At 42.8% G+C, this 13748-nt stretch overlaps 1 protein-coding gene across 1 annotated transcript in view; it reads left to right on the top strand.

Moving 5' to 3' along the window:
- Positions 1-13748, top strand: part of Wwc2 (WW and C2 domain containing 2) — a 166079-nt gene that overhangs the window by 87397 nt on the left and 64934 nt on the right. Inside the window, exons 3-4 of the mRNA XM_034520119.2 lie at positions 4826-5029; positions 6167-6243. Coding sequence (XP_034376010.1) covers positions 4826-5029; positions 6167-6243 — 281 coding nt within the window. The remainder of the gene's footprint in view (positions 1-4825; positions 5030-6166; positions 6244-13748) is intronic.

The raw sequence follows: 13748 nt of genomic DNA, 5'->3' as shown, positions 1-13748 counted from the left end.
GATCAGGGAGCAGGTAGGAGCCCCTCTCTTCTGAAGTGTGCCCGTGCTGTCTGCAGAAAGTGTTAGCTGACCTCAAAGGTTGACTGCATTAACAGGAGAAAGATAGCCTGTGTCAGAGTTTGGGAACCGGAGACAGAAGACCGTATCTAGAGCCAAAGGCTTCAGCAAGCTGGAGAGAGAGCATGGAGCTTGGTCAAAGAAGAAAGGATACTGTCTGGCCTGTGTGAATCAAGACTGGAGAAGTGCAAGGGGCTAGGTCCTGCACTCTCTAAATTGCTATATAATTAGCCATCCTTCTCCGATGAAGATTTGTGAGATTTCTTTTTTTGTGTTTACTCTGTGCATGCTGATTTCCTCCAACATCTTATTTTATTTAGTCATCTAGTAGGTGCTTAATAATTGTATGTGGAACAATGAGAAACAGGTAAAATTTGCAGATACTTTGTAAAATGAAAGATGAGACTTGTTCATATTTATTTCATTCATTCTTGTGAACACAGCAGGAAGAATAGAAGTGCGTTGTAGACAGAAACAGTATTCTCTGAAGTGTAATGTTGTCTTCCACGATAAGGTTTTGTGTTTCCTATCTGTAAAGTCCCACGTCTATGAAACTGATAGGATGTGAATTCTCTTGAGGTACATGATGTTTTAAAGCATGTAGTACATTACTTCTTTAATATAGCAGACAACATGCAAATTACAGTGCATTATGATATAGTGATCTCCCAAGGCCAGTAGGTCTTAATAAAAAATAAATAAATGCCACATTTATAAAGCACACTTACTTTCCTTGCATGTTTACATTTAATAAATATTCTTTTCAAATCTGTTCAGCAAATATAACAGATGGAGATGAAGCCCCGTCTCGCTTTATGAAATCTTCGAAGGTGCCTTTGGGAGTCCTCTTTTGTGGTTCATATTTGAATAGTGCGGTATTTCAGAAATATAAATGTTTCAAGCCAGTCTGCTCGAGTGTTTCTCCAGACTCATCCAAAGCACATTATTAGCGTACAAAATACTAATAACTTGTTGTCATGTGCTGTTGTTTGAATTCATTAATTTGAGTGTCAGTATTGTTGTATTTCATGGCCTTTCCGCTGCTGAGAAATATTTATTTAAGTATACCAGTTCCCAACTATGGGACAAATATGACTCTCTGAACCCAAGGATGCCTGCTCACTTTTCTAATTTAAACATTCACATCTTTGCAGCTCTTCATTTGATATTGGTTTAATAGTTACATATCTCACAATGACAAGTTACTAGTATTTGTTATCTTCCAGTTCCTATAGGCCCCAATCAGGTAAAGCTTAGCTGTCCTGGCTGCAGTTTTCACACTCCTATAACCAGGGTACCAGGCTGCAATCACCCCTGGGCGCTGCTGGAGAAGACTCTGCTCTAAATTCAGGCTGTGGCTCTTGGCAGTATTCCTTGCTGCTGCTGGCCAGAGGCCTTCTCGCCTTTCAGGGTGAGCTTCCCCACTGGGCACATCATGCCATGGCAGCTGGCTTCCTTGTGGTGGTAGGGGTGGGGGTAGAGAGAGAAAAGGAACCCAGTGCAGCCCAATCTAGAAGTATGGACTCTTCTGCAGCTCAAGCAGACTTTAGGACCAGAAATTCCTATTTGTTATGCAATGGGTTCTGTGCTTTGAGCCTAAGGACTGTCATGTGAATTAAGTACTGTTAGAGTAGTAAAGACCCGTGTTACAATGAATATATACGTATACAATGGAGTACTTTAGACCCTCACTGGGTGAGCTCTGCCTCCCATCCTTATTCTCCAAATGGCTGCTTGTGTTGTTTTCTCCTTGAAGATTCTGTCGGGAGGGTCTGCCCTTTCAGGACATGTCCTGTTGGGACAGTGGCTGTGGGATGTGTAACCCCTAGTAATTACTTGAAATGTGCATCTTTTGTGTACTTAAATCCTTTTATTTTTAGAATAAGTATTCAAATCTGTGCTTTAGAGAAAGCTTAGCTTTTATTAGCCAGTGACTATGAAGCAAGAGTTGTAAGTCCAAGGCAGTAGTTACATAAGGCAGTAGTTACACGTCCTACTGAGTGAGGCCTTTCTGTGCATCACCAGGGCCTCTTTTAGCTCTAAGGGCCTTCCCTGTCTGAACTGCTTCAGTTTAATGCCATACCTTACATCTGGAGGCCAAGTCACACATTCCCAGGAGAGACAGTCCTGTGGGCCAATAAACACCTCCTCAGTTCTCTCTTAAAGTTTTAAAATTTATTTTATTTTATGTGTATGAGTGTTTGCCTATGTGTGTATATATGTGTGTGCACCATGTACAATTATGTCTGTGTATGTGCACCATGTGCGTGCCTGGTGCCCAGATCAAAAAAAAAAAAAAAAAAAAAAAAAAAAAAGTTTCCCCAGAATTGGAGTTACAGATAGCTGTGAGCTACCATGTAGGTGCTGAGAATTGAACCCAGGTCCTCTTGCAAAGTGCAGCAAGTGTTTCCGATCACCGAGCCAGTTTTCTAGCCCCATGTGTCCTTAATGCCCTTCATCTGAGTCTTTAAAAGTATATGTAATCAGCTTTAAACCTTATTTATTAAAAGTAACTTTTTTCTTCTGCATTCCAGGGAAGGAGGAAGGGAGGGAGAGAACTCGTTAGACAAGCACTGCCAGTGATCTCCACTCCTAACTCCTAGCCCCTCAGTCAACTTTGTTAAGGTGTAGCATACAGTGAGTTGCATCTGTTTTCAATATACAGCTCATGAGTTTTAACAGGTATATATCACATAAGCTCTGTAATAACCAAGAGATAGAATGTTACTGTCCCCTAAAGAAGACATTTGTCCTCCACTATAGTGAGTAGCATGGCTGCCCAGGTAGCCGTGGGTCTGTTTCTGTCTTTGGTCTTGATTTGCTTTTGGTCAGGATTTTGTATAAATGCTTATACATACTGTTTAGGGTCTGAGAGTCATGTTTATTGTTTATATCTTTGTATATAGTCTTTGTCTACTGTGAATAAAGCTGTTAGTAAATTCTTTTATTCAGATATTTCTATTAAAACATAGTCTCGTAGTTCCTGAGTAAATAGTTGCTGGATCCTGGGCTGTGTGACAATAAGCTAAACAGCTTATGAAACAGTTACCGCGTAGAACATTTCTCGCCACAATGAATGAGATCACAGCTGCTTCACATTCCCGCTTGGACCTTGGTACTGGCACTTTTAAAGTTTGAGCTTTTTTTGTTTTGTTTTGTTTTTTTGTTTGTTTGTTTGTTTTTTGAGACAGGGTTTCTCTGTGTAGCCCTGGCTGTCCTGGAACTCACTCTGTAGACCAGTCTGGCCTCGAACTCAGAAATCCACCTGCCTCTGCCTCCCAAGTGCTGGGATTAAAGGCGTGCGCCACCACTGCCCGGCAAAGTTTGAGCTTTTAAAAATTCATTTTTATTACTGTTTTGCCTGCATGTGTCTGCCATGTGAGTGCAGTGCCCACAGAGGCCAGAAGGGAGTCTGTAGCTGAAAAATGACTGTGAGCCACTGTGTGTGTGGTGGGAATCGAATCCAGGTCCCCTGTAAAAGCAACCAGCTTTTATGTAAAAGCACGTAGCCATTAAGCCATCTCTCCAGCCCCATAAATTGTGATCACTTACAATGTGTGACGCTGTTGCTTCATAGCTTAACATGCACTTCACTGGTGAGGAGCCTCTTCGCCTCCCCTCTAGCCAAAAGTGTCCATTCCTTTGTGACTTGTAATGCGGGCATTTTGAGGAGGCCTCTTAGCCGACCTGTACTAGTCTCCTTGAGGATTCACAAATGCCACACTGCCGTGTAAGCTGCGTTTGTCCCACAGCCACACACCAGCACATGGCCCCCGTATTTGGCAAATACATTTATTATAAAATAAAAGGGCTATAGTGACCCCTCCCAGGGCCCATGTTTCATTGGCCGGGGTTATTACTGGTTTAGAGAATTTTACGTCACTAATGGACTTTCTCCTCAGAGCAAGAGCAAGGCGGCTTCGGTATTCAGTTTTCTACTCCACCACAGAGTTATTGATATTTTTGGTAAAATATAATAAAAAATGAATTCATAGAAAAATAACTACTGCCAGGCAGTGGTGGCGCACACCTTTAATCCCAGCACTTGGGAGGCAGGGGCAGGTGGATTTCTGAGTTCGAGGCCAGCCTGGTCTACAGAGTGAGTTCCAGGACAGCCAGGGCTACACAGAGAAACCCTGTCTCGAAAAACCAAAAAAAAAAAAAAAGAAAAAGAAAAGAAAAATAACTACCCACAAAACAATGTAAGTCTCAGTATTAATAGATTCAACAGATTGTAATCACTGAATGAAATTGCTATTCAGAATTAATATTCTTTTGCCTTTTTTTTTTTTTCTGTCTCTTTATTTCTGTAAATTTGAGGTCAGTGGTGGTCTGTGGCCGAGGCCAGGCACAGTGCTCATGCAGTGGGAAGAGGGCAAGCATCCTATGTTAGGACAGTGGAAGTGTGGCCCTTAGAAGTCCATTCGGCTCAGAGTATCCATGGCCCTGGAGGCTGATGAGTTTAGCTCTTGTTTTGGGGGGTAATGGGGAGCCAGAGAATTCCCAAAAGGATGATCTGATGGGTGACATCCGCATGAAGGGCTTATAGTTGCAGTCCACTGTTGTCAGGGACTGTAGCTGAAGAGACAAGGGATGGCTTTGGAGTAAATAAAGGAAACAGCCATATCTAAGTTTTAGACATATCACTTCTTAGAAGTTTCCAGCAGAGGCTTTAGAGGATACAAGAATCCAAACTAGCTAGTCCCTCAACGAATCATCCCACACACAATGAAATCTCAACACAAATTCCCACCTACTGTTTTTTCAGAAACCACACAGATTGAAGATCCGAGGAAACAGTGGCGGGGCGAGCAGGAGAAGATGCTCAAAGACTATCTCTCTGTGGCCCAGGATGCACTCAGGACACAGAAGGAGCTGTACCACGTGAAGGAGCAGAGGCTGGCGCTGGCCCTTGATGAATATGTGCGGCTAAACGATGCCTACAAAGAAAAATCAAGCTCTCACACAAGCCGTGAGTACCATTCACACCCACCACTGAGGGTAGGATGGAGAGGTGACAGACAGTCACTCACTCCTGTGGTTAAATTGTGAGCCCTTTCCCTCCTAGGCAAGAGCTCCTCCAAGCCGTGGAGACGAGGGACACCCACCCTACAGATTGCTCAGGGAAATGCCCCACCCTACTCGAGGTGCAAGCTCCCCATTTGGGCTTGGGTAAACCTTCTGTTTCTCCTGATGCTTCTGCCTGGTTGCCTTCTGTTTATGAGTAAATTTCTCTGTCAGAACAAGCAAAGGAGGCCAGAGGTATCTGCGCTCTAGAGCCAGAGTCACAGATGGCTGTGAACAGCCCAATTTGGGTGCTCAGAGCTGAACTCATCCTCTGAGAGCAGCAAACACTCTTTGTAGCCCAAACTTGAGTCATTTAAAGGGGACTCTTGCTCCCGTTGTTACAAGGGGGTACTGCGACTATTGGAACTCATCCTTCCGTCTCCTCTATTCGTGTGTCGGTCATCTGGAGCAGGCCTTATTTAAAGAAGCAGCTCTGATGGGCTTAGAAGCTACAAAGCATAAAGTTCTTTAAGGACCCAGGTTCCTTTGCAGTATTGTCTTTTGTATCCTGCGGGCTGGTTTTGGTTTTTAGTGTGACAAAGGCTTATAGCTCTGGTGGCTCATGCCAGTAATCCTTGCATTTGGAAGGCTGAAGCAGGAGAATCACTGCAGCTTTGAGTCTAGCCTGGGCTACATAGTAAGACCCTGTTTCAAAAAATAAAATAGATTTGAAGTAAGCATGAGAAACTATCTTCTAAAAGAAAAAAGAAAACCAGATCCATAAAAGAACATATATCTTGGCTCTCTGTGTGTTTGTGTGTTACCGGAACCAGGAAGGGCCTCATGCATGCTGGGCATGTGCTGGACCACACACTTCTTATTTTAAAACAGGCTCTCACTTAATTGTCTAAGCTGCCCTTGAACCTCCCCTTTAACTCAGGAAGGACTTGATTTTGCAGTCTTTCTCCTCAGCCTTCTATCTAACTGGAGTTACAGGCCTGGCGATGCCAGGTTCAGCCCATAAGCCTTACTTGTAAAATCAGTAAATTCTAAGCTCTTACTATTATGCAGTTTATAAATAATATTTTTCTCTCTCTTAAAGTCTTCTCAGGGTCTTCATCTAGCACTAAATATGATCCTGATATTTTAAAAGCTGAGATCTCCACCACGCGATTAAGGGTAAGATTGCTTTTATTGTAGTTTGTTATTGAACAAGTGTGGAGTAGCTTCAGGTCATGAAGGAAGCATGTGTGGTTATCTTCCAGCTTTGTCTCTGAAGGAACATCTTCACTCTGCCCTGCTGGGTAGTCTTTCTCCTTTGATTGAAGTTTGGATTATTATGGTCTCCCATCCAAGTTCTAACCAGGCCTAACCTTGCTTAGCTTCAGAGATCAAATGAGATCTGGTACCCTCAAGTAGTATGGCCATAGACTGAGATTACCTTTGCTGCTGATGTTGGCTTTTCTTATTAGCTGTTAGTGTATGCAAGGGAAACCTTGCATCCTGATAATTTACTTTCCCTCTCTGTCTCCTAAGCTGCTTTGTTCTTTTATCAGATGTCCTGGTATTTAAAAAGGTGCCTGCAGCTTCCACTACCTAGCCTGTCTATCATTCTTCCTCAGGAAGGATTATTTCCCAATCATTGCTTTAATTATTTTGATCAGGCTGCTAAATACCAATCTGGTTTATCCCTGATGAGGGGATCATATGGACTGTTCATGAGCAAATTACCTCATATTTAATAAATACCAGGGTCATGAGGCATATCCCCATCATAACTGCAAATGCTGCTGTGCGTCCTCTCACACATGGTCCCTCACAGCCATTCTCCCTGGAAGCCACACTTGTCTCGCTAGCACCGAGCCTAGTGCCTTCCTAGGCATTTGTAAACTGGAGTGCTCCCACGTACACGGCTCCCCCGCATGGTTTCAGGACTCATTCACATTCACGGTTAGTTACTAAGGACTGCTTGGGTAGACAGCGATCTCTGTTGTACCACCGATGTGCGTCCGTTTATTCCAGGTTCCGATCACTAATAACTAGGCCTGTATGTACACATCATACATATTTTGTGATGCAGACGTGTACACTTTTTTTTTTTGAGGGTGGGGGTTGGAGACAGGGTTTCTCTGTGTAGCCCTGGCTGTCTCAGGACTCACTCTGTAGACCAGGCTGTCCATGACTTCACAGAGATCACCTGTCTCTGCCTCTGCCTCCTGAGTGCTAGGATTAAAGGTGTTCACCACCAAGGCCCAGCTACATGTATCCATTTCTGATAGAAGAGTGGGATTGGTCTGTCAGAATGAGCACATCTTTTAGTAGGACTAGCTTAGCCGTCCAAGTACTTGCCCAGCGCAGACCTCAAAACAGACAGACTGAGCAAGCAAACCCGCCCCCTGGATATTGCCAAAGAGTTTTAACCACTCTTCTTCCAAATATTTGTGTTAAGGCTCGAAATGACTTAGTACATATGACTTAGTACATACGACTTTTTCTTTCTCCCGTAGATGCTGACTTTTTACTGTCATGTGTTTCCAAATATTTTTCTTCCTCTTGGGGAAATCATAGTATAGTATATTGCTTCATTTTTAAACACCTGGAGATGTTTTAGTTTTATTACTTATTTCAGCTGGATTCTACTTACGTGTGTTTTTTTTTAAATGGCTTCATTTGTTTATTTTGGTTTCTAGTTCTTTGCCCACATTCTGCACATTAATATGCATTTTTTGACCAACATAGCCATAGTACTTTATATTTCCATACTTTGGTTAATCCAGTGCTTGGTTCGTGTCTTTGGGGTCCTTGGGTCTAGGCTGCTTTTCTGTTGGCGTTTGGTCAGTTCTTGTTCCTTTCAAATGCTTGCTTTTAAGCCATACAGTACATGTGTGGAAATAGAGAGATAACTGTAGGCTTTGTTGGTCTTGCAGTTTCCAGAGCATTCAGCTTTGCTTCTTGTAGGCATTTAGGTCAGGGGCAGATGATTTCAATCCAGTCAGAGTTGGAAACGACTGTAACTCAGTCCTTAGCCCTAAGGGTGGTCTGTCTCCAGTTTACCCTGGCTCTTATGCAAAGCTCTCAAGTTGCCCATGAGCCTGTGAAATGCCCCCTGCAAACCTCATCAGCTTCAGTGAGACTGAACTCTCGGCTGGGCTGTGTGGACCTGACTACCTGTTGTTCTCCAAGCCTCAGTCGCTGCCTTCGCCCACCTCCTCTGATGGTCCTCAGAAAAGACAGCGATGCATGTGGTCAGGCCTCCTTATGGTCAGGCCTCTGCTCCCTTTACTTTTGGGGCCTTTAACATAAATTCTATGGCCTTAGTGGTTCCCCAGTATCTTCAGATAGACCATTGGGTTTGGTTTTCTTTACAATGTATGCAGTTGTTCTTTAAAAAAAAAAAAAAAAAAAGCACGAGAAAAATCCCCGTGTGGGTTCATGTGTGGCCTGAGGGTAAGGCTTAGCCAAGGCCCTACTTTCAGGGCCCAGGACAAAACAGAAACAAGACCCAAAGCCCAGATCCAGGGTCCATATACCGGAAGTCTGGATTGTCTTCCTTCATGTTATGAAAGCGTGTGGAGAGGAGGTGTGTGGGGTCCTGTAGTACATGCTCTTTAGGTGTCCGAGGCCCCTTAGCCGGTCACATTGTCTACGGTCCCCTATACATGTTTAAGACTACCATGCAATGGCCTCAGATACTTTGGTGTTGTGTCTGCATGCCATGTCTTATGTCACTGCGATTTATTTCAGCTAGATAACATATTTTTAGAACAGGGAAATGAAGGTATTTTTGTTAAGACTCTTGTCAAACTCTACCATCACTTGAGTGTGACTTTTAGGAAGGTATTACTGTCTTTGGAGATGTTAACCAGTTTTCATAATTATCTTTTATAACACAGGTCATTGCCACAGTAGGCTACTGTAGTCTGCACATTTAAGGAAGGAAATAGTCAAACTTTGTGAGGAGTGGCTAAAACCAAAAACATATTAAGGTCCCTCATACAAATAACCATTAAAAGGATCTGTCAATCAGGACTCAATCTCAGGAGACCCCTTAGTGGTCACATCTCCAGACCTGTCTCCTAATGAGTCTTTGACAAGGCTATGTTATGCCAGGATTTCTGGTCTTAATAAGGGGCAGTATATATCATACCTGCTTTGTTACCTTGGGACTACAAGGTGAGTCAGAGAGATGCCCTTCTTGGAAAGGTGCTTCTGTGAAGAAGAGGACTTGAGGCACCATCTGCCCCTCCCTCACACGTCCCACCCTTGCTTCTGTCACTGGCACTGATGGACAGTAAAATGGGTTTTAGAAGCCATCAGACCCTGGATTGTGCTGCTGCTGCTGCTGCTGCTGTGATGCTGGAGCTGGAGCCTGAGCCAGCACTCACTCTGCCTGGCTCTGCTGACTCTTGAAGCACTTGGGAAAGGAGATGGGTGTCACTGTAGAGTCTCTGTGGACAACCTGGCTTGTCTGGCTGGCCTACCGAGCAGAATCCCTGTACACAAAAGCCCCTTTCATAGAAGGTAGTAATTAATGAAAGAACTAACTCCACTGCTCTGGACACCTACCACACTCTGTCAAGCCACACTGACAGGTTTTAGGGTAAACAGGCACCAGTTCCATACATCAGTGTAAAAATATTAGCAAATTACTATGTTGCTTTTTCTGGGGGATATATAGACACCTGTTCACCCCAGGTAGAAATTAACAGGCCAAAGAAACTACCCTTATTTGGTTCACCCTGGTGATACAAACATGGAACACCATGTAGGAACATGGTGTTAGTAGGAACATGGGTGAGGAATTACTTACTGAAGCATGGGTGACGACTCATGTCACCTGGAGTCCCATGGGCAGTTAAATTTAAAGGTTTGATTTGTAATTGTGAATAGAGTTGAAATAATTAATATGAAATATTTTACTTTAAGTAGTGTTCTAAATGATGTAATAAAATTATAGTAACATATTTGATATAAATCCCTACAAATAAGGATTGACTTTTGGCTACACATGAAAGATCTTTGTATTTGTATTTTGTATAAACTTTAGCTTAAAGTGAGGGTGGTGGTACATGCCTACGATCCCAGCACTTGAAGGCCGAGGCAGGAGGATTGCAAGGATTGTAGGTTTCAGCCTGCTTAGGTTCTACAGTCAGGCTGGAAAATCCAATAAGATCATTACACACACACACACACACACACACACACACACACACACGCCCACACATGTACACACACACACACTTTGTCTTACATTCTGAGTTTCAGATGTGGCTGACCTTATTTCAGGATGAAGGAGTAGTCACACATAACATGTGCTAATTTGTAACCCCAATGTTTACATTAGATGGTTCATTCTTAGGATGTTTAGATCAATTTGTTTATTAGTAGTTGGTGTTCAGCTGAAGAATACAGTATAACTTTCATAGTGATTTGGAATGAAATTGAAAATTATATGAAGAAAAAAAAGAGGAATCTGGGAAAAATTGAGAGAAGATTGCCCCGAGTAAGCGCTATGCTCATGCCCTGCTAGTAACTTCAAGGTGATTTTATAGCACACTCGTCACGTTCCTAAAACATCTGTGCCCCCTTAACCCTCAAAACTTCAGTCCCAGACCTTGAAACTATATCAGTCATATCATGTACTTAATGGTATTTTATTTCTCTTTTTCTCTAATGATTTGACTTCTTTGTCTAATTTTTAAGGGCGCTGCAGGCTGAATAACAGATGCAAATGAACGTCTTCATTGACGCTGTTGTTGAGGGATTCTCCTCTCACTTGTGTGAGTCACGAGCCTGTCCACACTGACTCTCAACACCCTTAGTTGAACCATGCTTGGAGTGATTGGCAAAATTAAATGCAGTTGACTTCTCTAGGAAAGGATATAGTCTGAACAGACACAGTATTGACAGGTGGAGAAATCCATTTGTAAATGATCAACTTCGATGGTTTTAGAAAGCCTGGACAAACAACCGGGCAGAACAGGAAAAATAATTTAAAGTAGACTGAAGGGAATTGTTTTAGATTAAGACACTTTATCGGCCCTAGGGAGCCAATACGATTGAAATGCATTGTATGCTTGTCTGACATTATAAAAGGATAAATAAAAACGTAGTTTAAAACTTTTTTTTTTTAAACCAAGTCTCACCATGTAGCACTGGCCAGCCTAGAGCTCACTATATAGACCAGGCTGGCCTTGATTTCATAGAGATCCACCTGCTTCTGCCTCCTGATCTAGGATTAAAGGCACACATCATCACACATAGATTAAAACACGTTTTTAATAGAAAAGATTACATATCTTTTGTTCCCAGTAGTCTTTTGTCTGGTCTTACATGTTGTTTATTACGGTTTTCCTCTCATGGTACCCTTTCTAGTTTTGTGACACACAGTCCCCATCTACATACATGCTAGGCTCTACATAGAAGAGAGAATGTGTAATGTCTGTCTTTATGAGTATGGGTTCCCTCTGTACTAATTCAAGATCTGTCAGTTCTCCCGCACATGTCATTTCTCCTTGTAGCTGAATGCAGCCCATTGTGTATGTGTGCTACATTTTCTCGGGCCTTTGTGGATGGACGTCCAGGCTGCTTCTGTCTCCTTGCTATTGTGTGTACTTTTACTGAATTGACAGATGTTTCTCAGGATTGACTCAAAAGTGAGAAAGAATTAAAAGGGAAAAAAAAAAGGTGTGTGTAAGGAGGGACTTTTTTTTTTTTTAAAGCATAAAAGAGATGAAACTATCACTTCCAAAATAGCAAATATTATAAGAAACTTATACTTACTACATTTAAAATTTGAGATGAAATGAAAAAAAATTTTTTAATTATGGATCAAAATTGACTCAAGCCATGTGGGGTGGCACATGCCTTTAGTCCCAGTTCTTGGGAAGCAGAGGCAGGTGAATCTCTCTGCTTGAGGCCAGCCTTCTGTATATAACAGGTTGCAGGCCAGCCAGAGCTACATGGTAAGACTCAGTCTTAAAAACAAAATAAAACAAAAGGCCAACACAAAACAAAACAAAACAAACCTGCATTGTACAAACGTTGAGATTTCAGAGAAAGAGGATTAAACAAATTTAACAGCAAATTGTGTATCTGGCTCGGGTGAGAATTTTTTAAAAAAATGTATATATCAGGTATATAAGCCTAGATGCCAAAATCCTAAAGTAATTACAGCAACATTTAAAAATAATATATTATGACCAACATGGGCTTCTTCCTAGGAATGCATAGCTTAACATCTGAATATGATTTACTTAAAATAGTAACACAGTAATGGGGAAGAACCTTTCCAATGGATAAGTTTGAGTTTCTACTCATGTCTTTAAAATTGTGCGCGCGCGCACACACACACACACACACACACACACACACACACACTCCCACACACACACTTGTACCCTGATTGCAAGTGTTAGAGGGCACCTCGTGGAGTCAGTTCTATTTTGTGTGTGTGTTTTCCAGGAGTTGTCAGGCATGCACAGCAAGCACTTTCCCCTCTCTACAGCCAGTCTTTGCGCTGTCTTAGGTGTTCAAGCTGAGCAGCAGTGGGCACTACTAAATACAGTGTGAGCAACAAAGGAGACTTGGTCCTCTTGTTATCCAGAGATGATGAGGTGTGGTGTAGATTGGGAGCAGGGTAGGGTAGCTGAGAGATTCCCAGGAGGAGCAGGGTGACGGTTGCCCTTTCTTGTCTTATAGAGGGGCTTCCTGTGCAACGGTAGAGTGACCGTGAAAGGGGAAGGGACTCATTAGTAAAATACCACTTTGCTCATTATAGCTTTAATGCTGCTGGGTTCACCCCAGGGGCAAGCCTGGGAAACCTGCCTGTCTCCCGATCTTTCAGAGGCCCACAGGTTTCAGATTTACTTCTCCTCCTCATCATCCTCTTGAGTCTCCTGCGTTTGAAATAAAACAGCACACCAGGACTGGGCCAAGTGAGAAGAGCTGCTGAGGTCTCCAGCCATATGCACTCAATCACCGTGTCTTCCTAGTTTTTAGAAATAACTTTGAAGTTGATTTAAAATGTCAGTGACTTTAGCTTAGTCAGTAGAGAAAGCAGGAAATGTGCAAAGGTCTTGAGTCTCTTGCCTCTGACTTCACACTATGCATTGTGAGTTTGATTTCAAGGAAAGCTATGTATAAAATGGTTTTTATACATATACTCTGACTCTGCCAACTCTGTTCTTGTGGATCTGTGCATGTCATCAGGTCTGGGCCAAGGAATATGGACACTTCTAAGTTGGAAGAAAAGGCTACAGGTTTCTTGTAGCCCAGTTTGGTGTAACTCTAACTGTAGCTTTAAAACTTCTCCTGGGTCCTGGATTGCACCCTGCTCTCTGTTAGGTTCCCCACTGCTCTCTCTTCAGGTCCCATGCTCCTCACATACATTGTAAACATTAGAATTATGTCGCTATCATGCATAATTGTGAGAATTGAAGATGGGAGTGGTTGGTATTATGCCCAGAATAGTAGAACTACCTGTTACTGCCTCCCTGGAGAGCGTGTGCTCAAGCCTGTGCTAGAGCATGTGAGAGAGCGTGTGCTAGAGCATGTGAGAGAGCGTGTGCTACAGCATGCGCTAGAGTGTGTGCTACAGCATGTGAGAGAGCGTGTGCTACAGCATGTGTGAGCGTGTGCTACAGCATGTGTGAGAGCGTGTGCTACAGCATGCACTAGAGCGT

This window comes from Arvicanthis niloticus, chromosome 16, assembly GCF_011762505.2.
Source record: "Arvicanthis niloticus isolate mArvNil1 chromosome 16, mArvNil1.pat.X, whole genome shotgun sequence".
Taxonomy (NCBI): domain Eukaryota; kingdom Metazoa; phylum Chordata; class Mammalia; order Rodentia; family Muridae; genus Arvicanthis; species Arvicanthis niloticus.
The sequence above is the reverse complement of the archived record's forward strand: the minus strand, read 5'-3'. Positions and strand labels throughout refer to the sequence as shown.